General features: G+C 44.2%; 1 protein-coding gene across 1 annotated transcript in view; it reads left to right on the top strand.

The window, feature by feature from the left end:
• The window catches only part of DNAJB11 (DnaJ heat shock protein family (Hsp40) member B11), a 34693-nt gene extending 20416 nt beyond the window's left edge, over positions 1-14277 (top strand). The window contains exons 6-10 of the mRNA XM_069733879.1: positions 3043-3125; positions 3207-3264; positions 5007-5118; positions 10406-10565; positions 14122-14277. Of these exons, the coding sequence (XP_069589980.1) occupies positions 3043-3125; positions 3207-3264; positions 5007-5118; positions 10406-10565; positions 14122-14186 (478 nt within the window). The 3' untranslated portion in view covers positions 14187-14277. The remainder of the gene's footprint in view (positions 1-3042; positions 3126-3206; positions 3265-5006; positions 5119-10405; positions 10566-14121) is intronic.
• Positions 14278-27507: the final 13230 nt, after the last annotated feature.

The following is a 27507-nucleotide window of genomic DNA, read 5'->3' on the forward strand; positions in this document are numbered from 1 at the left end:
TCCTGCCTTATTCCTTCTCAGCGCATCATCTTTCTGGGCATGCTTTTCGACACTCGTCAGAGCAGAGTCTTCCTTCCCAAAGACAAGAGATCCACGCTTTGTCGGGACATAAGCTTGCTCCAGGGTCCTCGGCCTCCCTCCCTCCGTTCGGCCATGAAGGTTCTGGGGAGGATGGTAGCTACATTGGAAGCGATTCCCTTCGCCCAATTTCATTCGCGACCCCTTCAGCAAGCCATTCTGTCTCAGTGGGACAGGTCTGTCTTCTCTCTGGATCGGCCAATCAGACTCTCTTCTCGGGTCAAGCGGTCCCTCAACTGGTGGCTGACGTCACCTCTCATCTCCCAGGGCAGGTCCTTCCTTCCAGTTCACTGGCAGGTGGTGACAACAGACGCCAGCCTGATCGGCTGGGGTGCGGTTTTTCGCCACCTGACGGTTCAGGGCCGTTGGTCGTCGCAGGAGTCATCTCTGCCAATCAATGTCCTCGAAATTCAGGCCATTTTTCTGTCCCTCCGCCACTGGGAAAGGATCCTCAGGGGCCTTCCAGTCCGGATCCAGACGGACAACGCGACGGCTGTGGCATATGTCAACCATCAGGGGGGGACCCGGAGCTCCTTGGCCCTTGCCGAGGTATCCAAGATCCTCCTCTGGGCAGAGGCAACGGTTCCGGTGATATCCGCGGTGCATATCCCCGGCGTGGACAACTGGGCCGCCGACTTCCTCAGCCGCGAGGGTCTCGCGGCAGGGGAATGGTTCTTGCATCCGGAGGTCTTCCATCAGATTTGTCTTCGATGGAGGACTCCGGACGTGGATCTCACGGCGTCTCGAATCAACAGGAAGGTTCCGCAGTTTGTCTCCAGGTCCCGCGATCCTCTCGCAGTGGGCGTCGCTGCTCTGGCCATTCCTTGGTCACAGTTCGAGCTGCCCTACCTGTTCCCACCCCTTCCATTACTTCCCAAACTGTTGAAGATCAAAGCGGAAGGGGTGCCGGTCATCCTGATCGCCCCGGATTGGCCCAGGAGAGCTTGGTTCGCGGAGCTCGTCAACCTTTTCGCGGACGCTCCCTGGCGCCTTCCAGACAGGCCCGATCTGCTGTCCCAGGGTCCGATCTGCCACCCGAATTCTCGGTCGCTCAGTTTAACGGCGTGGCTGTTGAGACCGCGGTTCTAAGAGCGTCCGGCCTTTCGGACCGGGTGATTCACACCATGATTCAGGCTCGGAAGCCTTCGTCTTCCAGGATCTACTACCGTACCTGGAAGGCTTACTTCCGTTGGTGCGAATCCAACCGCGTTCCGCCTATAGTTTTTTCCCTTTCTTTTCTTTTGGCCTTCCTTTAGGCAGGACTGGATTTGGGCCTGGCTCTTAGCTCCCTAAAGGGCCAGGTTTCTGCGCTTGCCATCCTCTTTCAGAAGAACTTGGCCTCTCGGCCACAGGTTAAGACCTTCTTTCAAGGAGTAGCCCACGCTGTCCCGCCGTACAGGGCCCCTGTGGACGCATGGGACTTAAACCTGGTACTGGACGTTCTGAAGGTTTCTCCCTTTGAACCTCTTAGGGAGATTCCTCTATCAGTTTTATCTTGGAAGGTGACCTTTCTTGTGGCCATCACGTCTATTCGCCGCGTTTCCGAGTTGGCGGCCCTGTCTTGCCGTCCTCCGTTTTTGGTCATTCACCAGGACAAGGTGGTTTTCCGGCCTCCACCTTCTTTTCTTCCTAAGGTGGTCTCCACCTTCCACCTCAACGAGGACATCGTTCTACCTTCCTTTTGTCCAGCTCTGACTCATCCTCTGGAGCGTTCGTTGAACAAGCTGGACCTCGTCAGGGCAGTGAGGATCTATCTGGACAGAACGTCCACTTTCCGGAAGACGGATTCTTTTTTCGTCATTCCTGATGGCACGCGCAGAGGCCAACCGGCTTCTAAAGCGACTGTTGCTCGCTGGATCAGATTGGCAATTTTGGAGGCTTACCGGGTCAAGAATAGAGTGCCCCCTCCTGGGATTAAGGCTCACTCTACCCGGGCAGTCAGCGCCTCCTGGGCGGTGCACCACAGGGCTTCCGCCCTACAGCTTTGCAAAGCGGCAACTTGGTCTTCCATCCACACGTTCGCCAAATTTTACAAGGTCCATACCTACGCATCGGCGGACGCCGGCCTAGGCAGAAGGATCCTGCAGGCGGCAGTGGTGAGTCCTCTGACCTGATGGAAGTCTGTTTTTCCCGCCCTAGGGACTGCTTTGGGACGTCCCATGGTTCCTGTGTCCCCCAATGAGAGGCGATAAAGAAAACAGGATTTTTGGTTGCTTACCGTAAAATCTGTTTCTTGAAGCCTCCATTGGGGGACACAGCTCCCTCCCAATGTTTCTGTTATCTGTTCTCTGACTGTTCTTGCGTTTACAGTTCTCAAGTTTGTGGTTATGGTTTTTCAACCTTGTTCTTTCTCCTACTGCTTTCTCACTAACTGAAGAGTATAATGCCAGTCGGTGGGGTGTACACTGCAGAGGAGGAGCTAACTTTTTTATTTGCATAGTGTCAGCCTCCTAGTGGCAGCAGCATACACCCATGGTTCCTGTGTCCCCCAATGGAGGCTTCAAGAAACAGATTTTACGGTAAGCAACCAAAAATCTTGTTTTCCAGCACATCCTGCATTGAACCCAATTTATTATGTATTTTATGAGCCGGAGTTGGTCCATTTTATACTGACTCCACCAAAATGGATTCCGAATCCACAATTGTGACTGATTCCTTAGAATGATTCTGGCACACTGCAATTTTAATTTATTTTTTTAATTCAAGGGGTTGTCCAGTCAGACCATATGATATTTATGGGGTACGTAATTAATATGAGGCCAGTGAGGGTCTTAAACTCGGCACCCGACCAATCCGCTTCTGGTAAGAATAGGACCTGTTATGCTGGGGTAAATAATAGGTGATCGGTTGGCAGGGGTCCAACAAATGGCACGCCCAACTCATATTGATGACCTGTGTCCAAAAATACCCTACAGTTCAAATCAAACCATTAATTTAATGTTCTTTTTCGATCACCCAAATTAGACTTGTAAATGAGGAACGAACATTAGAAGTTGAAATTGAGCCCGGAGTTAGAGATGGGATGGAGTATCCATTCATTGGAGAAGGTGAGCACGTTTTACATTGTATTTTTATGTTCATTAAACACTTATGTTTAGCTCTTAAAATCCCCTCCTTACGTTTTACAGGTGAACCTCATATTGATGGAGAGCCTGGCGACTTGCGCTTTCGTATCAAAGTTCTCAAGTAAGGCTCATGTTCAGGTTGATAACTATATATTTTTCTATTTTCTTTGTTTAGGTTTTCAGAATTAATTTCTCTAAATGTTCCTTTCCAGCAAATGATTGCTCAGCACTATCGTATAGATCCACATTTGCTGAAATTTCATTTGGAGCTCAGAATCTGATTACAAACTGTGCTTTTCTCAGTCTTTATTTCCTAGTGGAACAACTGCTAAACTCATTGATAGGGCCTATTCTTCCATAGTTGTCTAATTATGTTCTTTAAGTTCATGAAAAATAATCATATGTATGAGAAGATCATAGATGGTGATGTCTGAAATGACCAATGATTTCCATTTTAAGAGGCTCAACCTATAGAAACGTCTTGAAAAGTGGCCATGACTGGCAATTAGCAGCTTCCTGCATCTACTACTAGTTTTTCCTTTTTTTTTTGTGTGCAGTAATGATTGAGGGGTTTGTTATTGTTACTTTGACCTTGCTTTAACTAATTTTGGACCATTTGTGGACTATAAATGCCTGGGCAGTCCACCGTTAACTTTGCAGTGACCTTCTAAAATGTCACTGCAAAGTATGTGGCTGCAGGAGCAGGGAACAGAATGCCAGACACAGCCAGACTCCTCACAGAGAATGCAAAGATGGGTTACTACCATCTCTCCCATCATAGTAGCTTCCTCCTGGCCCAGCAGTCATGTGGTTGCCGGAAGTAAACAGGAGCTCCTGGCACCTAGCAGACCCTGATCAGTTTTTGTTTTGCCACCAGGAGGCAGAATTTACTCCTTTAAAGGGAATCCGTCACCGTTTTTTTTTCATGTCTGAATGAACACTAGCAACTTAATTAGCACCCTTATGTATTAAGTTATGTTAAGCATGTCCCTTTTATGTTTTAGGCTCTGCCTGCAGTACTGCATGGCAGAGCAAAGTGTGCAGGGGCAGCCAGCAATGTCCCTGCGCAGCTGCAAGATTTCACCTAGTTATGTGGATGATACAGGCAATATCACAGAACAGGAGGACGGCAATAAGAAGCCGGAAAGAGGGATAGACTCCTCAACAAGGACGCTTATCGGACTGGCAGGATTTACATAGAGCGTCGGAGACCTTCAAAAGGGGTTTTGGTATACAAGGGGGAGTCAAGGAGTTATATACCCCTTAATGCAACTCACAGGCGCTAAATAAGGTGCCAGTCTTGGTTCTGACATGAAAAACTGGTGACAGGTTCCCTGTAACTGGATTTAATACCAGATACATATGAAATTGGCTCTATAAATAATTTATTTAAATGTTGAAATGCCCCACCCCCAATGGTCTTTTATGACCTTATAGGGGACATTGTGTGCGAAATATGAGAAAAAATAAACAAAAGGCAATGTCAAAATAAAACATCAAATATATAAAAATATTTTATATAGAAAGGAGAACACTAATGATTTTTAGTGGTTCCTTGTGTTTGTAATAAAGATGTGAAAAATGCACACCTTTCCTTTTCACCATGCACATAATCTGGGGTATTATTTTACTGTAGACTTTGACTACATACACCTCTGGTGTGCGGATAATTACTAGCATCCAGTAGGGTGCTGTGGCTTCTGTTAGATGGCCCGACCTGGGGAAAGTGTTTCTGAGGTTGACTTGATTTGATCTTTTTTTCCCTAATGTCTTGCTTTGGTTAATCATTGCAGCCATTGTGGCATTTCTCTCTCCAGGTTAGAACTGTTTGGTTGGTAACATGATCTGCTTTGCATTTTCTAGACATCCTATATTTGAGCGAAGAGGGGACGACCTTTACACAAATGTGACAATTTCCTTAGTTGAAGCACTTATTGGTTTTGAAATGGATATTTCACATTTGGACGGACACAAGGTAAGTTGTTAATGTTAACCCTCCGTCAGGGGCAATATGTTTCATAACGAGTTTAGGGGCATTGCGCCTGTCCGGCACAGGCTTGAAAATTGGCTATATTTTCCTTTTTTTAAAAATTTCAATGCTCTAAAAGTGATCAGTTACCTTAATAGGAATGTAATAAATGAGAATACACATAATCAGGTGTAAAAAAAAAAAAAAAAAAAAAAAAAAAAGTTTAATAACCAGAAAAGTTACATGTTTCTATGTCTTGAGCATCCTCCTCACTCTCGCCATCTTGATCGGTATCAGACACATCTGGACATTCTTCCACATCATCTTCTGAATCAATGTCCCTTTCTTCCCCTAAATTTTCTAGCTGTAAGGGGTCTGTCTCATCAAGCAGTATATTTTGCACTTGCTCAACATGAAGGGCATTGGACAAGTCAAATATTCTCCTCGCCATTTCAGAAGAAAAGCAGAAGCCAGAGAGAGAATATGTGTTAGGGCACAATGTGCCTGAGAAAGAACACTCTTATTTCTAACAAAACCTTCTATGACAAATCCACAAATTTAGCACTAGCTATTCATAAAACAAGCTAAAAAAACAATTGGGATGAATAAAAACAGCAAATTCTAATAGTCAAAGGTGTGATGCATTCAGGGGCAATGAGCCTGAGAAGCCAAAACACTGATATCTGATCTCCTGCAGCTCTGCAGCACAAGAGGCTTCTCAGATGACTTTTTATGGGGTTTTGCCTTTTTTCTGTAAGTACTGCAAATTGTCTCCTCGGAGAGGAGGAGCACTAGACCTCTAATGCCTCCTATAGGAAGTACCAATCCTAACAGTCAATGTCGACCCTTTATCGAGTGTCAGGTGACTTGGGATAAAGGCCAAAACCAGAATCTCAATTTGCAGGCACTGTATTTAGGAGTACTGCCCCTCGTCAGTGCAAAGAGTGAGATCTGGTTTGTTTGTGTGAGAGGCATCTGACCCGTATCTAAGGGGTAACGTTTCTCCTTGTAAAGAGTGACATGTTAAACCTGACATGCCGAAATGAGGAGACTGTAAGTACTGGTAGGCACCAGGCTTCTCCATTACTAAGCTGTGGGGTTGATGTCACCAGTGACATCAACCCCACAACGATTACCCCACTTGCCACCGCTACAGGGTAAGTGGGAAGAGTTGGGCAAAGCGCCAGAATTGGCGCATCTAATTGATGTGCCTTTTCTGGGCAGCTGCAGGCTGCTATTTTTAGGCTGGGGGTGGGTCAATATCCATGGCCCTTTACCAGCCCGAGAATACCAGCCCCCAGCTGTGAGCTTTAGCAAGGCTGTTGTCAAAAATGGGGGGGGGGGGGGGGGGGAGTGACGCCATGCAGTGTGTGTGTGTTTTTTTTTTTTTTTTTTTTTATTTAAATAATTAAATGTGGTCCCCTCTATTCCTGATATCCAACCTTGCTGAAGCAGACAGCTGAGGGTTCCAGCCCCCAACTGTGAGCTTTGTCTGGCTGGTTATCAAAAATAGGGAGGAACCCACGCCGTGGTATTTTATTTTTTTCTATTACCGTATTTATATACAGCGCAGGAGCGGCAGAATAATACTCGCATCCTGCTCCTGCTGTCACTGTTATTAGCAGCATGGGGATGGGGAGTAAAAGTCCCATCAGCCACCGCCTGTTGTCTCTTTTATTACTTAAATATAACTCTCATCATTCTCCCCTGCTCACACCGATCACACCGATCACCGATGGCCCATGCTGACATTCAAAAATGGACATGTCATTGTGTTTTGTCCATGGAAACACACTGACGTGCACGGACCCTTTCACTTGAATAGGCAAATAGCGCTCCGTTTAGTACTGTACAGCAACGTATGGGGTATTGCCACGTTGATTAGAAATTGTGGGACAAATTTGGGTGCCATTTTTACCCACTTCTTGTGTGAAAATGTAAAATCTTTGGCTAAAACAAAATTTTGGTGATAAAAATGTAGTTATTTTGTCTTCACCTTCACTGCCCAATGGTATAAAATTCTGTGCCACACCCATGGTGTCAATATGATCACTGCACCACTAGGTGAATTCATTGAGAGGTATAGTTCGTAAAATGGGGTCACTCATGGGGGGTTCTGATGTTCTGGCACTTCATGGGCTCTCTGTGGGTCGTGGCACCTGCAAACCATAACAGTAAAATCTGGCGCTCCTTGCCTTCTGAGCTCTGCAATGCGCCCAAACATTGGTTTATCCCCCACATATGGGGTATCAGCATACTCGGAACAAATTGCACAATAAGTTTTGGGGACCCAATTTCTCCTTTTACCCTTGGGAAAATTAAAAATTTGGGGGTGAAAAGATAATTTTTGTAAAGAGCCGTATATATATATATTTACGGCTCTGTTATAAACTTCTGTGAAGTACGTAGGGGTTCAAAGTTCTCACCACACATCTAGATAAGTTCCTTTAAGGGGTCTAGTTTCCAAAATGGGGTCACTTATGGGGGAAGTTTACACTGTTTAGGCACATCAGGGGTTCTCCATATCGCGTCCAATCTCAATTCCAGCCAATTTTGAGTTGAAAAGTCACAGCGCTCCTTCCCTCCTGAGCTAGCTCTGCCATGCGCCCAAACAGGGGTTTACCCCCACATATGGGGTATCGGCTTACTCAGGATAAATTGCACAGTAACGTTTGGGGTCCAATTTGTCCTGTTACCCTTGGTAAAATATATATTTTTTTAAAAAATGGTCTGAATTAAATTTTTTGTGAAAAAAAAGTTAAATGTTGATCTTTTTCTTGACTAAAACATTCCAAAAATTCCTGTGAAGCACCTGAAGGGTTTATTGAATATCTTGAATGTGGTTTGAGCACCTTGAGGGGTGCAGTTTTTAGAATGGTGTCACTTTTGGGGTATTTTCTATCATATAGACCCCTCAAAGTGACTTCAAATGTGAGATGGTCCTTTAAAAAAAAAATAAAAAAAATGGTGTTGTAAAAATAAGAAATCGCTGGTCAACTTTTAACCCTTATAACTCCCTAACAAACAAAAAAATTTGATTACCAAATTGTGCTAATGCAAAGCTGACATGTGGGAAATGTCAGATATTAAGTATTTTGTGTGATATATTTTCAAACTTTTTGCCAAATTTCCGTTGTGTTTTTTTTTTTTTTTTTTTTTTACAAATAATCACAAGTCATATAAAAAAAATGTTACCACTATCATGATGTACAATCTGTCATGAAAAAAACAGTCTCAGAATCACCAGCATCCATGGAAGCGTTCCAGAGTTATTGCCTCATAAAGGGATAGTGATCAGAATTGTAAAAATTGGCCTGGTCATTAACATGCAAACCACCATTGGGGGTAAAGAGGTAAAAAAAAAAAAAAGTTCAGACTGTTTACGTCTTTCCGTTTTTAACCCATTAGTAACAGCCGTACACGATCACTAAATGAACTGGACTCGGGAGCGGAGCCTGCTCTCGAGAGTTAAGGCCCCTTCACATTAAGCGACGCTGCAGCGATACCGACAACGATCTGGATCGCTGCAGCGTCGCTGTTTGGTCGCTGGAGAGCTGCCACACAGACCGCTCTCCAGCGACCAACGATGCCGGTAACCAGGGTAAACATCGGGTTACTAAGCGCAGGGCCGCGCTTAGTAACCCGATGTTTACCCTGGTTACCAGTGAAGACATCGCTGGATCGGTGTCACACACGCCGATCCAGCGATGTCCACGGGAGATCCAGCGACTAAATAAAGTTCTGGACTTTGTTCAGCGACCAACGATCTCCCAGCAGGGGCCTGATCGTTGGTCGCTGTCACACATAACGATTTCCTTAACGATATCGTTGCTACGTCACAAAAAGCAACGATATCGTTAACGATATCGTTACGTGTGAAGGTACCTTAACAATATAACCATTTAAAAGTTCAGCACTTAGAGACATTTTATCAGACCTGACCGCAGCATTTAAAAGGTATCCATGATGGCCACTCCGTGTCAGCTGAGCCTATCGGCACCACGTAATCAGGTCATCTGCTATCACTGTATGAAGCGGACTTAAGGTACCGTCACACATAACGATATCGTTGCTTTTTGTGACGTAGCAACGATATCGTTAACGAAATCGTTATGTGTGACAGCGACCAACGATCAGGCCCCTGCTGAGAGATCGTTGGTCGCTGGGGAATGATCAGGACTTTATTTTGATCGCTGGATCTCCCGCTGTCATCAATGAATCGGTGTGTGTGACGCCGATTCAGCGATGTCTTCACTGGTAACCAGGGTAAACATCGGGTTACTAAGCGCAGGGCCGCGCTTAGCAACCCGATGTTTACCCTGGTTACCATTGTTAAAAAAAAAAAAAAAAACACTACATACTTACATTCCTGTCACGTTCCTCAGCGTCGGCTTCCCTGCGTCCCCCAGTGTAAGCGCCGGCCGGCCGTAAAGCAGAGCACAGCGGTGACGTCACCGCTCTGCTTTCCGGACAGCGCGCTTACACAGTGCAGGGAAGCTGACGCTGGGGGACGCGACAGGAATGTAAGTATGTAGTGTGCTTTTTTTTTTTTTTATTTTTTTTTTTAAATTTACAATGGTAACCAGGGTAAACATCGGGTTACTAAGCGCGGCCCTGCACTTAGTAACCCGATGTTTACCCTGGTTACCCGGGGACTTCGGCATCGTTGGTCGCTGGAGAGAGCTGTCTGTGTGACAGCTCCCCAGCGACCACACAACGACTTACCAACGATCACGGCCAGGTCGTATCGCTGGTCGTGATTGTTGGTAAATCGTTAAGTGTAACGGTACCTTTAGGAACTGAGCCTTCTCCACACTGCAGGTGACAGCCAGCACTCGAGTAACTGATTCTGTTCACCCTTTAAATGCCACTGTCAGGAAAGACAGCAGTGTTTAAAAAATATCCAAGAAATCACTTCCTTTCCTCCTAAAGTCGATGGGGAAAATGTGTTAAATTAATAAAAATTAACATATTGTACCTTGTATCATCATTTCCCCAACTAATATAATATAAAAATATTCATTCCATATAGAGAAATTATAGAAATGCCATACTTGTCCCCTACCACCACCCCCACTAAAAAAAGTAATAAAAAGTAATGGAAATGCTGCCGAGAATGATTGGGCTCAGCTGCTCACATGTGCTGTACGTGTGTACATGGATGGTGGATGTCGTGAAGGGGTTGACAATGTCTTTTATTACTCTTGCGCTATTCGGTCACATCCAGTTTATGGAGCATAGAAGCTTTTAGAAAACTTGTCATTTCATTCATTCTGATTTAATTTACTCATAGGTACATATAATGCGAGATAAAATAACAAAACCAGGAGCGAAGCTTTGGAAGAAAGGAGAAGGCCTTCCAAATTTTGACAATAATAACATTAAAGGATCCCTAGTTATTACTTTTGATGTGGAGTTTCCAAAGGAACAGCTAACGGAGGAGCAAAAAAATGGTTTGTATCTGCTTCCAAAATTAAAGGAAGGAAATTGGCACAGATTAATCCTCTTGTTTTCATCAAATTAATATTTCATTTTATAGGCCCAGATTCCTCAAGACAGGCGATTTTCAATTGTGTAATTGGTAGCGAAAAGTTGAACTTCATGGACCGAAGTCTTTTTTTCAACCTATGTAACTATGATGGGAGGCGTACTGGAGTCAGACGCTCCTGATCCATGAAGAGGTGCATGTGTCTTCATGAGTCTGGAGTGTCTGATGGGTCCCAGACTGGGGTAAGACTTCTGGCACAGCTAGACATGAGTGAGACCAGCTGGAGGTCACCCCCCCCTCTCCCGCCCCCAGCTTTGCCCATTTTGGCAAAGCTGGGATATTCTGGCGTGAAAACACTTAGTCGCTAAATATTTGCAGCTGTACCAAAGCGACTTTTCAAAGCATTTTATGCCATAATTCTGACAAAATTGCTTTGTTGAATTTTGGACAAAGTATTTTCAAAATCATGTTAATATCTTTGGAAATCTTACTGATTTAGCACTTTATTTACAGAGATGGGCTACTTGGAAAGTTATATTCAGTAGACAAACAGGCCAGGTGGCCACTATTGATAACAGCTTATCATTGCTCAGAAAGTAGACTGGTCTAATCTATATGTGAATAGCCGGCATGCAATACGATATTACTGAATGAAAGGCCCTGCACAACTTTCTCCAGCCATGGCGTGTGATCATCTGGGGCTTCTGATATAAGGCCTGCAGGGATCACCTGTCTGGTTCCAAATCCTTCATTTAATAAGTGGGCTGTTTTGATGAGACCTCCTCTTTAAAAGAAAATGACCAGAAGTTATCTGTTAAAGCCGATGGCCCAATTCATCAAGACCAGCACACACGTTAATGAATCCAGCATGTCTAAAAAGTGGCATGCGCCTCGCCACAAGTGTTACTTGGGTAAGATTTGTGATGTAATTAACGCTGCTGCTTGTCATGCCACTTTGTTGGAGCTGTGCGACAATGGTGTGCAAGTGTCAAAAGCCGCAAAAGTTTAGAACACCCTTGTATTGCGCCAATATTTTGAGGATTTTTATACCTGAATTCCGGCAAAATAGCTTTCTTGAATTGGGCCTTTTAGTTCTATAGTTTTAAAAAATAAATACCGTATATACTCGAGTATAAGCCGAGATTTTCAGCCCATTTTTTTTTTTTTTTGTGTTGAAAGTCCCCCTCTCGGCTTATACTCGAGTCATACCCAGGGGACGGAGTGGGGGCTGTCTAATTATATTCACCTGCTCCTGGCGTGGTCCCTGCTTTGCCGGCAGCTTCTTCCTGTACTGAGCGGTCACATGATACCGCTCATTACAGTTATGAATATGCGGCTATACCTCACATAGAGGTGGAGCTGCATATTCATTACTGTAATGAGCAGTAACGGTGACTGCTCAATACAGGAAGAAGCTGCGGCGCCGGGGAAGCGGGGACTGCACCGTGCCAGGAGCAGGTGACTATAATGGGGTGGGGGAGCGCTGCGCGATATTCACCTGCTCCTCGTTCCGGGCACCGCTCCGTCTTCAGCAGTGACCATCAGGTCAGAGGGCTCGATGATGTGGTTAGTCCGCGCCCTCTGCCTGAATGTCAGTGCAGAGGACGCTGAAGATGGAGCGGTGAATATTGAACGTGCCGGGGGCCTGAGCGACGAGAGGGGAGTATGTTGTTGTTGTTTTTTTTTTTTTTTTTTTTTTTTATCGCAACAACAGCAAATGGTGTAAGTGTCTGTATGGAGCACCTTATGGGGCCATAATCAACGTTTGTGCAGCACTATATGGGGCAAGTGTCTGTATGGAGCATCTTATGGGGCCATAATCAACGTTTGTGCAGGATTATATGGGGCAAATGTGTCTGGAGCATCTTATGGGGTCATTATTAACCTTTATGGAGGATTATATGGGGCATATTTTAATATGGGGCCATCATAAACTTTATGGAGCATTACATGGGGCTCTTGATTCAATATGGATATTTAAAAAACACTTAACCTACTGATGTCTCAATTAATTTTACTTTTATTGGTATCTAGTTTTACTTTTGACATTTACCAGTATCTGCTGCACTTTCCACCCCAGGCTTATACTCTAGTCATTACGTTTTCCCAGTTTTTTGTTGCAAAATTAGGGGGGTCGGCTTATACTCGGGTCGGCTTATACTCGAGTATATACGGTAAATACATGTTAATTAAAATTAAAGGGATTGTCCCCTGAGTTATTCAAGATATATCAAAAGGATATGCCATAAATGTCTGATAGAAGAATGTCACAAATGCTTCCAGAACAGAGGTCCCCTAATTCCTTGTTCTGTCTGGCACCTAATTACCAGTGAGTGGAAAGGTAGTTGCGCATGTATCCGCTCTCTCCATTGTTGAGCAAATAAATGAAGGGAGCCAAAGCATGTGCTCAACCACCAGCCCTAATCTGGCATCACGGGACCTCCATTCTGGAAACAGGTGGTGGTCCCAGGGTTGGGACTCACATCTGTCAGAAACTTCTGACTAGTAATGGATGAGCCCAAACAGTAAAGTTCAGGGTACATACCGGACACCTAGTGTCCGTGCACGGACTTCTCAAGGAGGTGGGATCGTTGTTGGGTTGATGTCAGCTTTGTAATGTCAGCGGACATCAAGCCCACAGGTTAGTAGTGGAGAGGCGTCTATAGGACACCTTTCCATTACTAACCCCATAGTCCTATTGTAAAAAATACACAGCAAGAATAAAGTTTAATTGAAAGATGGACTCCTTTTATTTTAAACTCTCCCCGTCCCTCTTTTCCCATTTATTACTGTAAAATAAAAAAACAATGAACTAGTATATTACTCGCCTGTCTGACAAGAAGACAATCCATGTCTGTCCCACGAAAAACTCCAGTTCTGCTACATCTGGGTGGTTTGTTGTGCAGTGGCATGAGATAGAAGCCTGATTACGCTCCTTCGGTGTGTATCGCTGACGTGAGAAAAGTCACCGGAGTTCATAGCTGATGAACCCCGGAAACCTCACTGACGTCACCGCTTACAATGTGAGAAAGTTCTCACATGGAGCTTTGACTGGCGGTAACTATCTTACCGATGATCTGATTCGGTGTTTCTTGTGCTGTCACACAGCTGACAGCTTGGGAAACACTGAATGTACGGGCCCCCATTCATTTGATGGGGGTCGGAGTCCTACAAATTGATTTCCACCACCTCAAATATTTTACCCTTGAACCATAGAACTATCCAGTGTGATTTTCATTTGATAGACGTGGCATTGGTGAGGAGGATGTAGCATTGGCAGGATCACATGAGCTGTGTGTGTACACAGTATATAGAATACTGTATATCCGGCCTGTAAAACTGTACTAGCTGATTTATTCTCAGGATTTACAGGCTCTAGACCAACAGATCTAAGCACGTTTTGTTTTCTGTTGAATATACAGTATTTGTAACTAGGATATGATTTCTTATGGATTCTTATTTTTGTGAAACACAACACATAACCAAAGTGTGATAATCTTGTTTTTTTTCTTGTGCTTTAGGTGTCAAACAGCTGTTGAAACATGGATCGGTGCAGAAGGTTTATAATGGACTTCAGGGTTATTAATGACATTTAGGCAAAAGAGCAACTGGATCTATTTATTCTGGGTTTCCTTTTTTGTGTTTTTTAATATAAATAAATGATCCATTGAATTGGTCCTCATAGTTTGCAGCATTTTTATATCTGATGAAAAGTGATGAAACCTGCAACAGGGCACAGAATCCCATAAATGACTCTCATTACATTCCTGGTACTGCATATTTTACACACTGTGCATATTACACTTATTGCGGCATATTGGAGTCGGGATTTTGTCTTTAATACGGGGCTTTGCCTTTCTCTGGGGCCACACGCTCCATTAATGGCAATACATAGGTTTTTACGAGTATATCTATGAACCTTTTCCAGCAACACAAAAGTTATTTATTAAAACATAAGGACACGCAACTCACTTAGGTATATAAAGCTGTGCTTGCAAGTGAGTGCATCCAGCAAACCATTGATGCTTACAATTGTCGCAATTGAACGAATTTCTTCCTGTCTTGTGATTCTGGTTGCATAGCACTGACTCCTATGATTCCTTCGCTCCTGTGCCTGCTTTTCTGGCGTTGGTACGGGTTCTGGTAAAGCACAGCACCGTAGAGATCGGTTCTGCCCATTACAAGAGCAATAAAAACTGTTCGACTACTTTAAAAAAAAGTTTTGATTGGTTACAGTAGCTCATTGTTCCACTTTTTTTTTTTTTTCTTTGCCTATACTTTTTAATGAGTCACTTGTCCCATAAAGTAGTATGCACAATGGATATTTATGTATACTTGAAGAAAAGGAAGTGATTTTAAAAAAAAAAAATAAAGAAAATTTGCCTAATAATTCTACATGATTCTTAACTGTTTAGTCAGTTGTATTTGTATTCTTTAATAAATCACACACCCTTTTTTTTTTTTTTCTTTAAAAAAAAAAAAATAGTAGTGCGGACTATCTGTAGTACTGCACATTCTTGCAATCGTGTATATTAATAATCACGAGCATCTCTCTTCATATCTGCACCCTCACACGTAACGAATGGAAGTGGATGCACAGGTGGTGAAGTTCACGTTCTTTTTTTTTTTTTTTTTTTTTTTAATTGATATTTTTGTGGAACCTCGGGACCACGGTCCGAGGGCTTCCAAAGGGCGCGTGACTACATGAACCCCCCCAGGCACCCGTGGTAAGTCCGCTCGAACAGGGTCGGAATGGAATGCCTGGGGAACATCGGTGCTACATCCAGTTAGACTCCGGACACGTGGCAGCTGTCCCAGCGGGACAGACTGACAAGCAGGGTTAACGGATGTCGTGGAGCTGACTGGTGGGTTCCGGGTGTACGGGTAGGAGCTGGCACAGGTGGTACTGGTGTTGTCCAGAGGTGCGGATGACTGAATGGCAAGACGTGATGAAGTTGGCGTAGACTGAACGGACGTCGTCCAGGATAGCCGGGTAACAGGTAGCTGATAGTCTGCGGAGACAAACAGTGTAAGCAGATCACACACTAGCCGAAAGCTAGCAACAGAGGATACTTGTTGCTCTGGCACCCTCCCTATGGCGGAGGGCCTAGAAATAGTAATCACTAACACGCCATTGGTCAGAAATACTTTTTGAAAAATGTGCGCTGTTGCGCAACCTAAACACTCTACCTGGGAACCTGCTACCCGACGGGGACCACGCGAAGGTACAGGATCGGGAAAGGGTGTAACACACATGAATGTCTATCACACTGTGCAATAAATATTTATGAAATTCCTTTAAAAAAATATATATATATTATAAATATGTATGTGCACTGTTGTAACATTGATATCTGTCCCTCCCTCATAGTAACATAGTTAGGCCGAAAAAAGACATTTGTCCATCCAGTTCAGCCTATATTCCATCATAATAAATAAATACCCAGATCTACGTCCTTCTACAGAACCTAATAATTGTATGATACAATATTGTTCTGCTCCAGGAAGACATCCAGGCCTCTCTTGAACCCCTCGACTGAGTTCGCCATCACCACCTCCTCAGGCAAGCAATTCCAGATTCTCACTGCCCTAACAGTAAAGAATCCTCTTCTATGTTGGTGGAAAAACCTTCTCTCCTCCAGACGCAAAGAATGCCCCCTTGTGCCCGTCACCTTCCTTGGTATAAACAGATCCTCAGCGAGATATTTGTATTGTCCCCTTATATACTTATACATGGTTATTAGATCGTCCCTCAGTCGTCTTTTTTCTAGACTAAATAATCCTAATTTCGCTAATCTATCTGGGTATTGTAGTTCTCCCATCCCCTTTATTAATTTTGTTGCCCTCCTTTGTACTCTCTCTAGTTCCATTATATCCTTCCTGAGCACCGGTGCCCAAAACTGGACACAGTACTCCATGTGCGGTCTAACTAGGGATTTGTACAGAGGCAGTATAATGCTCTCATCATGTGTATCCAGACCTCTTTTAATGCACCCCATGATCCTGTTTGCCTTGGCAGCTGCTGCCTGGCACTGGCTGCTCCAGGTAAGTTTATCATTAACTAGGATCCCCAAGTCCTTCTCCCTGTCAGATTTACCCAGTGGTTTCCCGTTCAGTGTGTAATGGTGATATTGATTCCCTCTTCCCATGTGTATAACCTTACATTTATCATTGTTAAACCTCATCTGCCACCTTTCAGCCCAAGTTTCCAACTTATCCAGATCCATCTGTAGCAGAATACTATCTTCTCTTGTATTAACTGCTTTACATAGTTTTGTATCATCTGCAAATATCGATATTTTACTGTGTAAACCTTCTACCAGATCATTAATGAATATGTTGAAGAGAACAGGTCCCAATACTGACCCCTGCGGTACCCCACTGGTCACAGCGACCCAGTTAGAGACTATACCATTTATAACCACCCTCTGCTTTCTATCACTAAGCCAGTTACTAACCCATTTACACACATTTTCCCCCAGACCAAGCATTCTCATTTTGTGTACCAACCTCTTGTGCGGCACGGTATCAAACGCTTTGGAAAAATCGAGATATACCACGTCCAATGACTCACCGTGGTCCAGCCTATAGCTTACCTCTTCATAAAAACTGATTAGATTGGTTTGACAGGAGCGATTTCTCATAAACCCATGCTGATATGGAGTTAAACAGTTATTCTCATTGAGATAATCCAGAATAACATCCCTCAGAAACCCTTCAAATATTTTACCAACAATAGAGGTTAGACTTACTGGCCTATAATTTCCAGGTTCACTTTTAGAGCCCTTTTTGAATATTGGCACCACATTTGCTATGCGCCAGTCCTGCGGAACAGACCCTGTCGCTATAGAGTCCCTAAAAATAAGAAATAATGGTTTATCTATTACATTACTTAGTTCTCTTAGTACTCGTGGGTGTATGCCATCCGGACCCGGAGATTTATCTATTTTAATCTTATTTAGCCGGTTTCGCACCTCTTCTTGGGTTAGATTGGTGACCCTTAATATAGGGTTTTCATTGTTTCTTGGGATTTCACCTAGCATTTCATTTTCCACCGTGAATACCGTGGAGAAGAAGGTGTTTAATATGTTATCTTTTTCCTCGTCATCTACAACCATTCTTTCCTCACTATTTTTTAAGGGGCCTACATTTTCAGTTTTTATTCTTTTACTATTGATATAGTTGAAGAACAGTTTGGGATTAGTTTTACTCTCCTTAGCAATGTGCTTCTCTGTTTCCTTTTTGGCAGCTTTAATTAGTTTTTTAGATAAAGTATTTTTCTCCCTATAGTTTTTTAGAGCTTCAATGGTGCCATCCTGCTTTAGTAGTGCAAATGCTTTCTTTTTACTGTTAATTGCCTGTCTTACTTCTTTGTTTAGCCACATTGGGTTTTTCCTATTTCTAGTCCTTTTATTCCCACAAGGTATAAACCGCTTACACTGCCTATTTAGGATGTTCTTAAACATTTCCCATTTATTATCTGTATTCTCATTTCTGAGGATATTGTCCCAGTCTACCAGATTAAGGGCATCTCTAAGCTGTTCAAACTTTGCCTTCCTAAAGTTCAATGTTTTTGTGACTCCCTGACAAGTCCCCCTAGTGAAAGACAGGTGAAACTGCACAATATTGTGGTCGCTATTTCCTAAATGCCCAACCACCTGCAGATTTGTTATTCTGTCAGGTCTATTAGATAGTATTAGGTCTAAAAGTGCTGCTCCTCTGGTTGGATTCTGCACCAATTGTGAAAGATAATTTTTCTTGGTTATTAGCAGAAACCTGTTGCCTTTATGGGTTTCACAGGTTTCTGTTTCCCAGTTAATATCCGGGTAGTTAAAGTCCCCCATAACCAGGACCTCATTATGGGTTGCAGCTTCATCTATCTGCTTTAGAAGTAGACTTTCCATGCTTTCTGTTATATTTGGGGGTTTGTAACAGACCCCAATGAGAATTTTGTTACCATTTTTCCCTCCATGAATTTCAACCCATATGGACTCGACATCCTCATTCCCTTCGCTAATATCCTCCCTTAAAGTGGACTTTAGACAAGACTTTACATAGAGACAAACCCCTCCTCCTCTCCGATTTTTACGATCCTTTCTAAACAGACTGTAACCCTGTAAGTTAACTGCCCAGTCATAGCTTTCATCTAACCATGTCTCGGTTATTCCCACTATGTCAAAGTTACCTGTAGATATTTCTGCTTCTAGTTCTTCCATCTTGTTTGTCAGGCTTCTGGCGTTTGCGAGCATGCAGTTTAGAGGATTTTGTTTTGTTCCAATCTCCTCACTGTGGATTGTTTTAGAAATGTTCTTACCTCCCTTCTGAGTATGTTTTCCTGGGTCGTCTTTGTTTGAGTCTAATGTTTTTCTTCCCGTCCCCTCTTCTTCTAGTTTAACGCCCTCCTGATGAGTGTAGCGAGTCTTCTGGCGAATGTGTGTTTCCCAGGTTTGTTGAGGTGTAGTCCATCTCTGGCGAGGAGTCCATCGTACAAGTAATTCACACCGTGGTCCAGGAATCCGAATCCTTGTTGTCTGCACCATCGTCTTAGCCAGTTGTTTGCATCAAGGATCCTGTTCCATCTCCTGGTGCCATGCCCGTCTACTGGAAGGATAGAAGAAAAAATCCCAATAAGAATGTGTGTTACATTCCGTTTTGTTATACAGGCAGTGATGGGGCCTCAGATGGGACCCTCTTCATGTAATTCACAGGGAAAATTGCCATGTGCTCACATGATTGATGGAAACTTTAGAGACATAAACCACACATTTTCAGATAGACAGAAACAAGTACAAAAGGTAATAGTTGAATTATACATTTGCATTCAAAATTACTAAATCCCCATTGCATTAGGATTACTAGGATCATCTGTTAAACACACCAATCAAAGAAGGTCAATTTAAATATCTATAAAATTAAAGCACAACAATTTCAATTACATGGAAGTGGCAGAATGAGGAAGCCATCACAGGCTGCAACCAGACTCCTGAGGACCTGGGCGATCAGCAAACCGGCTGGGTTGACATTGCGTTGAACCCGCCCATCTAACGGACTACGTTACACCGCGGCATAACGCAGTGTAAACATAGTCCGTTAATGCCACCATTGAATTCAATGTCGGATGCATCGCTAGCACACGCCCACAATGGGTCCGTCACCGCTAGCGCAGATAGAGCTAGCAGATGCTCCATGTGCGATAGCGTGCTGCCATACCGGCACTTGCGTTATAGCAGCTCGTAACCGTATGTGTTGAACGGGCTGCTGTAAACGCAATGTGAACCAGAAGATCAGCAGCAGGCAATGATGTTTTAGGCTCCAAGAATCAAGGCCTGAACTTCATGAAGTACACCACTAAAGCACAAGACGAGTCCGCTCAAATAAGCTCCAAGTCATAAACTTGCAACAGAAGTTTTAGAATGCTATTCTGTGGAGCGATGAAACAAATCTGGAACTTTACAGTCCTATGGATTATCGCAAGTTTGCACAACATATGGCCTGCAGGCCGCATGCGACTTGCCAAAGAGCTTGCTGTGGCTGCAGAACCGTCCATGAGACGCCGCTCCCTTCTCCCTCAGCTGAAATGTATTTGCATCTTTCAGACACAAGTACATTTGATATCTTGAGTGGGGACTCGGGAGAGGGGCACTCGTTGCCCCCAGCCCCCTTCCCCTTCCCCCCCGTCCTGGCGTGCAGAAGCATGATGAGGTCAGAAAAGGAAGAAAAAAGATTCTCCTCGGCTCTCTCAGGGCCTAGTGCAGCTCATGGATCCAAAAATTCACACGGAGATGCACTGATAATACAATCCCAGCTCGTTACTGGGTGTGTGCAATAGAAGAGGGAAAAAATGTATATTAAAATGTGGTAGAATGTCGGTGCACGGTGTAATGCGGAGCACACCACCACATGCGTTTCGGAAGGACGCAGTTCTGAATCGCGCGGCGGGGTGTGCTCCGCATTACACCGTGCATCGGGGACCGCCATTCTACCACCACCAGGTAATACGGTATCTTCAATCTCCTGCACTACCTCCCTCATGGTTGTGGGCTGTGTTTTAATTCATGTTGTTTGCTGTGGGCAGTATTTGATATGTTCTCCTGAATAGGGGAATTTAATATTACATGTTTTCTATTTGGGAGATAGACCAACCATATGATTCTAGCTTTATATTTGGATTTATTTGTGTATAATTCTTGTGTATTGAAATTGTTTTCTGGTACAGCATTATCGATCTATTTGATTTATTGTTGTGATTTATTTATGTCTACATATTTGATATTTTTCTAGACCATTAAGGCTATGTGCACACGTTCAGGATTTCTTGCAGAAATTTCCTGAGAAAAACCTGAAATTTTCTGCAAGAAATCTGCATGCGTTTTTACCACGTTCTTGGTGCGTTTTTTTTTTTGCGGATTTTTCCGGACATTTCCCAATGCATTATATAGTGGGAAATCCGCAAAATTAATGAACATGCTGCGTTTTTACCGCAATGCGTTTTTTGTGTGGAAAAATACGCATCATGTGCACAAAAATTGCGGAGTTCATTCTAAATGATGGTATGTATAATTTATGCTTTTTTTGCGGTTTTATAGCATTTTTATTGTGAAAAAATGCAAAAAATCAGCAACGTGTGCACACAGCCTTACATCCAACATTAATGCTCTATTTATCTTTACAAATATTTTCATGTTGTTATGTAATGATTTTTTGAGGCGGTCCCTGCTTTTTTTTTCTTTTTGTCATGGTGTTTTTCTTATTGATTATTTTATCTTAGTGCGGACACTTTTGCATTTTATATTAACCCCTTCACCCCTGGAGCTTTTTTTTTTTTTTTAGGGGGGAAATTTCACTCCCCTTCTTTCCAGAGCCATAACTTTTTTATTTTTCCATCAATATGGCCATGTGAGAGCTTATTTTTTGCGGGACGAGTTGTACTTGTGAACGACAGCATTGGTTTTACCATGTCATGTAACAGAAAACGGGAAAAAAATTCCAAGTGCGATGAAATTGCAAAAAAAAAAGTGCAATCCCACACTTGTTTTTTGTTTTGGCTTTTTTGCTAGGTTCACTAAATGCTAAAACCGACCTGCCATTATGATTCTCCAAGTCATTATGAGTTCACAGACACCAAACATGTCTAGGTTATCTTTCATCTAAGTGGTAAAAAAATTCCAAAGTTTACTTAAAAAAAAAAAAAAAAAAAAAAGCAATTTTACGATAACTAGCATCTTCATTTTTCCTGATCTGGGGCCGGGTGAGGGCTTATTTTTTGTGTACTGAGCTGACGTTTTTAATAATACCACTTTGGTGCAGATACGTTATTTTGATCGCCCGTTATTGCGTTTTAATGCAATGTATTGGCGACCCAAAAAACGTAATTTTGGCATCTTGATTTTTTTCTCGCTACGCTGTTTAGCGATCAGGTTAATCCTTTTTTTTTTTTTTTTTTTTTTGATCAGGCGATTCTGAATTCAGCGATACCAAATATGTGTAGGATTGATTTTTTTTTTTTTTTTTTGTTTGCTTGTTTTATTTTCATTGGGGCGAAAGGGGGGTGATTTGAACTTTTATATTTTTAAACACTTTTTTTTTTTTTTTTTTTTTTTAATTTTGGCATGCTTCAATAGCCTCTATGGGAGTCTAGAAGCTGCCACAACTCGATCGCCTCTGCTACATAGAGTTGATGCACAGATCACCTCTATGCGATGATAATGTGTGCAACTTGTAAAGCGCTGCGGAATATGTTAGCCCTATATAAAAATAGATTATTATTATTATTATGCAGCAGAATTGCAGGCTTGCTATGAGCGCCGACCACAGAGTGGCGCTCATAGCAATCTACCATCAACAACCATAGAGGTCTCAAGGAGACCTCTGGTCTGTCAGTTTGACAGCGGCATTTAACTAGTTAATGGGCGCTGGCAGATCACGATTCCGCTTGCGCCCATTATGCGCACGTCAGCTGTTCAAAACAGTTGACATGTCGCGACTTTGAGGTGGGCTCAAGGCCGGAGCCCACCTCAAAGCGGGGGATACTGCCAGCTGACATACTATTCCGTCAGCTGGCAGAAAGGGGTTAATCTGCCATTCACTTTAATAAAGGCATTTTACAATATTTTTCCCTTTAGTCCCTTTTTATTTCCTCACATGTCCTGTTTTTCTCTATCCCCATGATGGCACCACGGAGAGAGGGGTCCGCCCCCAGGGACAGGAAACCTACAGGTGAAAAAGGGCGTACCTCTCTCCCACATCAGTTGGTTTCCTGTCCCTGACTGGGAACCTACAGCACGTACCTGAAGGATTCTTCGTGGGATTCCAGGGGGCTGGTCCGGTCGGTTCCTGACAGGGGGCGCCCTGTCACGGCTGGATCCAGCAGCTTTTCTCCCCCCTTTTCTCCGGCCCTGAAGCACCACCGCTGGGGTCGGTGGGCCCTATGGGTGAGTGTGGTGGGGGGAGGCAGTGAAGATGGATCGAGCCTGCCTTCCCCACGATACGATAAAAAAAAGGGGGAGGAAGAAGGCAGGTGACGGCGGTCACCGATACAGCCTCCGTACCGCTGACGGTACATGGAGGTAGCGGCGGCTACGCTACCTATAGGTCCCAGGCGCAGAAGCTGGAGCGCACATGGGACCGCTGAAACGCCGGCCGCCTAAACCGGAAGTACGGAGCCGGCAGGCGGAACGTTAGAGCGCGCGCATGGGCATCCCCGATTATATCTTCCCTATGGGGCGCTCGTGGTCTGGACCGGAAGTAGTGCGTGCGCATGCGCAGATCGCCACTTCCGACGGCTGCAATTTTAAAAAGGAGCACTTCCAGGGGGAATGTGTGGATTAAACCTCCTCTTCACTAAACGCAGTGTGGAGGCCACTATGAGTGACAAGGAGCAGCAAGATGCATAGGAGAGTGTACAATTGTCTCCTGAGCAAGTGCAGGTACAGTGGCTCCAGCGCTCACAGCATCAGCGCAATGGAAACACTTCCTCTCAGCAGCGCAGCAGCAGTGGACGCTCAGGGTCACAACGCAGCCGGGTCTCTGGAAAAACTACGCGACCGGTGACGAATCCAGTGGATATAGTCCCCAGGCCAGAGACGGTATCTCTTATTCACAGGGGGTGAGTGATCTACGTGAAAGTACTGATGTAATACGGGGTTACTCTTTCTCCTAGGGAAGAAAATGTACAGGCAAATCGAAGCACAAAGTGTGCTATATGTTTAGAAGAGCTACCTTCCTCCTGGGAGAAAAAGCTATGCGGCTCTTGCATAGAGAAAACAATTCAGGAGCAATTCCTGGCGTTTGCCTCAGACCTAAAAAGTCAGGTGGAGAGTGCCCTCAGGCATTAAAACTTCAAAGAAAAAACGCAGATCAAGTCAAAGGTAAAGGCCATCAGAACGACCATGGGTCTGGTAAATGAACGCCCTAAAAGAACGGCACAGGATATAATGTTCAGTGGATTGGAACAAAAGAAAAGAGTATTCCCGATAAACGAAAAAATTCACTCTTTGATCAAAAAAGAATGGAAAAAAACAGACAAAAAAGTTCTCTTGACCCCCAAGAGAAAATACCTGTTTGATGACCCAGCCTGCTCATCCTGGAGCAAGGCACCAAAATTAGATGTGGCCACAGCAAAGGCCTCTAAAAAATTCGCCCTGCCTTTCAAGGACATGGGTACCCTAAAGGACCCGATGGACAAAAAAGCTGACACTTTCTTAAAAAATTCCTGGGAAGCAGCAGGAGGTGGTCTAAAACCAGCCATCGCGGCCACTTGTACGGCCCGCGCCTTAATGGTATGGCTCGAGCACTTGGATTCCCAATTAAAGGAAAATGTTTCAAGAGAGACGATCCAAAAGTCAGTGTCCGTAATGAAAGGTGCCGCAGCCTTCTTGGCCGACTCATCGGTAGATTCGGCTAGATTAGCAGCCAGGTCGGCCTCCTTCTCAAACGCCGCGAGACGTGCCCTGTGGCTAAAGTGCTGGCCGGGGGACTTGCAAACGAAGACCAAACTATGCTCAATACCTTGCGAAGGTGAATTTCTGTTTGGGTCAACATTGGACGACATCCTTGACAAAGCAGGGGATAAGAAGAAATCTTTCCTTTGGTTCCCCAACCAGTCTTATAGGCGTTCCTTTCAGAACAGAAAGTTCATGCGGAGAAGACCCCCAAAAAGGAAATAAAGATGGATGGGAAGACAGGAGGAATAAAAACAGAGGCTTCTTGTTCAACAATCCCCCTCCCGCCCCCCCCCCCTGATAGTAAAAAATCACAATGAAGGTACTCCCCGTGTCGGAGGGAGACTAGCCGGGTTTCTTCCAGCCTGGAAAAAAATTTCAAACAGTCCCTGGATATTAGGTATAATACGAGAAGGTCTCAGACTCAAATTCCGTATCCCTCCCGGCAATTCCTTCATGGTAACACCTCAGAAACAGTCGCACGAACAGTCAACTCTCCAGGAGGAAATTCTGAACTTAATCCAGAAAGGAGTGTTGCAAGAAGTCCCATACCAGGAAAGAGGCACGGGCTTCTACTCTCCCCTCTTCCTCAGCAGGAAACCGGACGGATCGTACAGAGCGATCATAAATCTCAAAAGATTAAACAGTTTCCTAGAGATTCAACATTTCAAAATGGAGACAATAAAATCTTGCGTAAAAATACTCTTTCCCTTGTGTTTCATGACTGTTCTAGACTTACTAGACGCATATTACCATGTGCCCATCCACAGAGATCATCAAAAATATCTCAGACTGGCAGTGAATATCCAGGGGTAAGTAAAACACTACCAATTCCGGGCTCTCCCTTTCGGGATAGCCATCGCACCTCGGGTATTCACGAAAATAATGTCAGACGTGATGGCCCACATACGGGAACAGAATGTCCTAATAGTTCCCTATCTGGACAACCTCCTCGTGGTAGGGACCTCATTCCAACATTGCAAACAGTTGGATTTGGTCAGGGCTTCACTGTCGAGTCTAGGTTGGCTGCTGAACATACCCAAATCCAAAATAGTGCCATCCCAGGTACAGGAGTACTTACGGATAGTCCTAGACTCGATCACGCAGAAGTGTTACCTTCCTCAGGGGAAGATTCAAAAAATGACACAGGCAGTGTTACAGTTGATGGTATCCCCAGTCCCTACTCTGAGAAAAGCAATGTCCCTGCTGGGCTCTATGACTGCCTGTATCCCGGCCGTGCAGTGGGCACAATGTCATTCCCGGGACCTACAATGGGAGACTTTACATTCAAGCATATCTCTGCACGGAAATTTAGACGGGCAATTAAGTATCTCACAAAGCACGATACACTCCCTAGTATGGTGGGCAGACCCAGTGAATTTAACCAAGGGGGTTCCTTGGGCACTACCGACGGAAAAAATCCTAACGACGGATGCAAGCCCCTGGGGGTGGGGAGCACATATAGACGATCAAGTGGCACAGGGGAATTGGAGCAAAAGTCAAGAGCAAGCTTCTTCAAACATGAAAGAACTGTTAGCGGTGAAATTGGTCCTAACGCACTTTCTAAATCTCCTTCACTCCCATCACGTAAAAGTCTTTTCGTACAACCAAGTAGTGGTTGCATATCTAAACCACCAAGGGGGCACCAAGTGTCGAGTATTGATGGAGATAACCCAATCCATCTTCCACATAGCGGAACACAGTCTAAAGTCCTTGACAGCTCTCCACTTGAAAGGCTCAGAAAACCAAACTGCAGACTTCTTGAGCAGGACATGCTTAAAGCAGGGGGAGTGGGAGCTAAATCAGTCGGTATTCAGCCAAATCGTAAAACTCTGGGGACTGCCAGAAATAGACCTATTCGCGAACAGTCAAAACCACAAAGTAAAAACATTCTGCTAAATCGATTCCCGGGGGGGCCCAGTAGCTCTAGACTCCCTAACAATTCCCTGGAACTATCGCCTCGCCTACGCGTTCCCTCCAATATCTCTCAACCCCTTAGTGCTGAGGAAGATCCGGGAGGAGGGAGCAACAGTGATAGTAATAGCTCCATTCTGGCCCCACAGAATATGGTTTTCTTGGCTAAGAAAAATGTCCATATCAAGCCCTTGGGTTCTACCAGACACTCCGAAACTTTTATCCCAGGGTCCGATATTTCACCCCAATGTAAAGAATCTACACATGACAGCCTGGCTTTTGAAAGGAAGCTTCTAAGTGATAAAGGGTTCTCACCCAATCTAGTGTCCACTCTATTACAGAGTAGAAAACTTGTAACCACCAAAATATATGGTAAAGTGTGGAAAAAATTTATGTCGATATCTGGCGCAGACCCGTCCGGGGAGATCCCAATAGAGAAAATTCCTGAGTTCCTACAGAAGGGATTGGAAAAAGGTGTGGCTACAAGTACTCTAAAGGTTCAGGTAGCAGCCTTGGGAGCTTTGTATAATTATGATTTGGCCAGAAATCGCTGGGTCATGAGATTTATTAAAGCCTCTAGTCGGTCCAGGCCTATTCCCCTCCACAATTCTCCTCCTTGGGATCTAAACCTTGTTTTAAATGCCCTAACCAAACCTCCCTTTGAGCCCCTGGCAGAAGTTCCATTAAAGATCTTATCTCTAAAAACCATACTCCTAGTGGCCCTAACCTCGGCTCGTCGTGTCAGCGATATACAAGCGTTATCTGCATGCCCACCCTTTACTCAAATACTCGAGGACAGAGTCATTCTTAAAACTGACCCGGCTTACCTCCCTAAAATAGCGTCACCATTTCATAGAACGCAAGAGATCTCTTTGCCCTCCTTTTGTCCCAGCCCTAAAAATGAGGGGGAAAAAACACTGCACATCCTAGATGTAAAAAGATGTCTGGTCCAATATCTATCAGCCACTAGGGAGTGCAGGAAGGATAGGGCTCTGTTTGTCTGCTTCCAGGTTCCACGGAAGGGACAAAAAGCATCGAAAGCCACGTTAGCGA

The sequence above is a fragment of the Ranitomeya imitator genome, chromosome 7 (genome assembly GCF_032444005.1).
Source record: "Ranitomeya imitator isolate aRanImi1 chromosome 7, aRanImi1.pri, whole genome shotgun sequence".
Classification (NCBI taxonomy): Eukaryota; Metazoa; Chordata; class Amphibia; order Anura; family Dendrobatidae; genus Ranitomeya; species Ranitomeya imitator.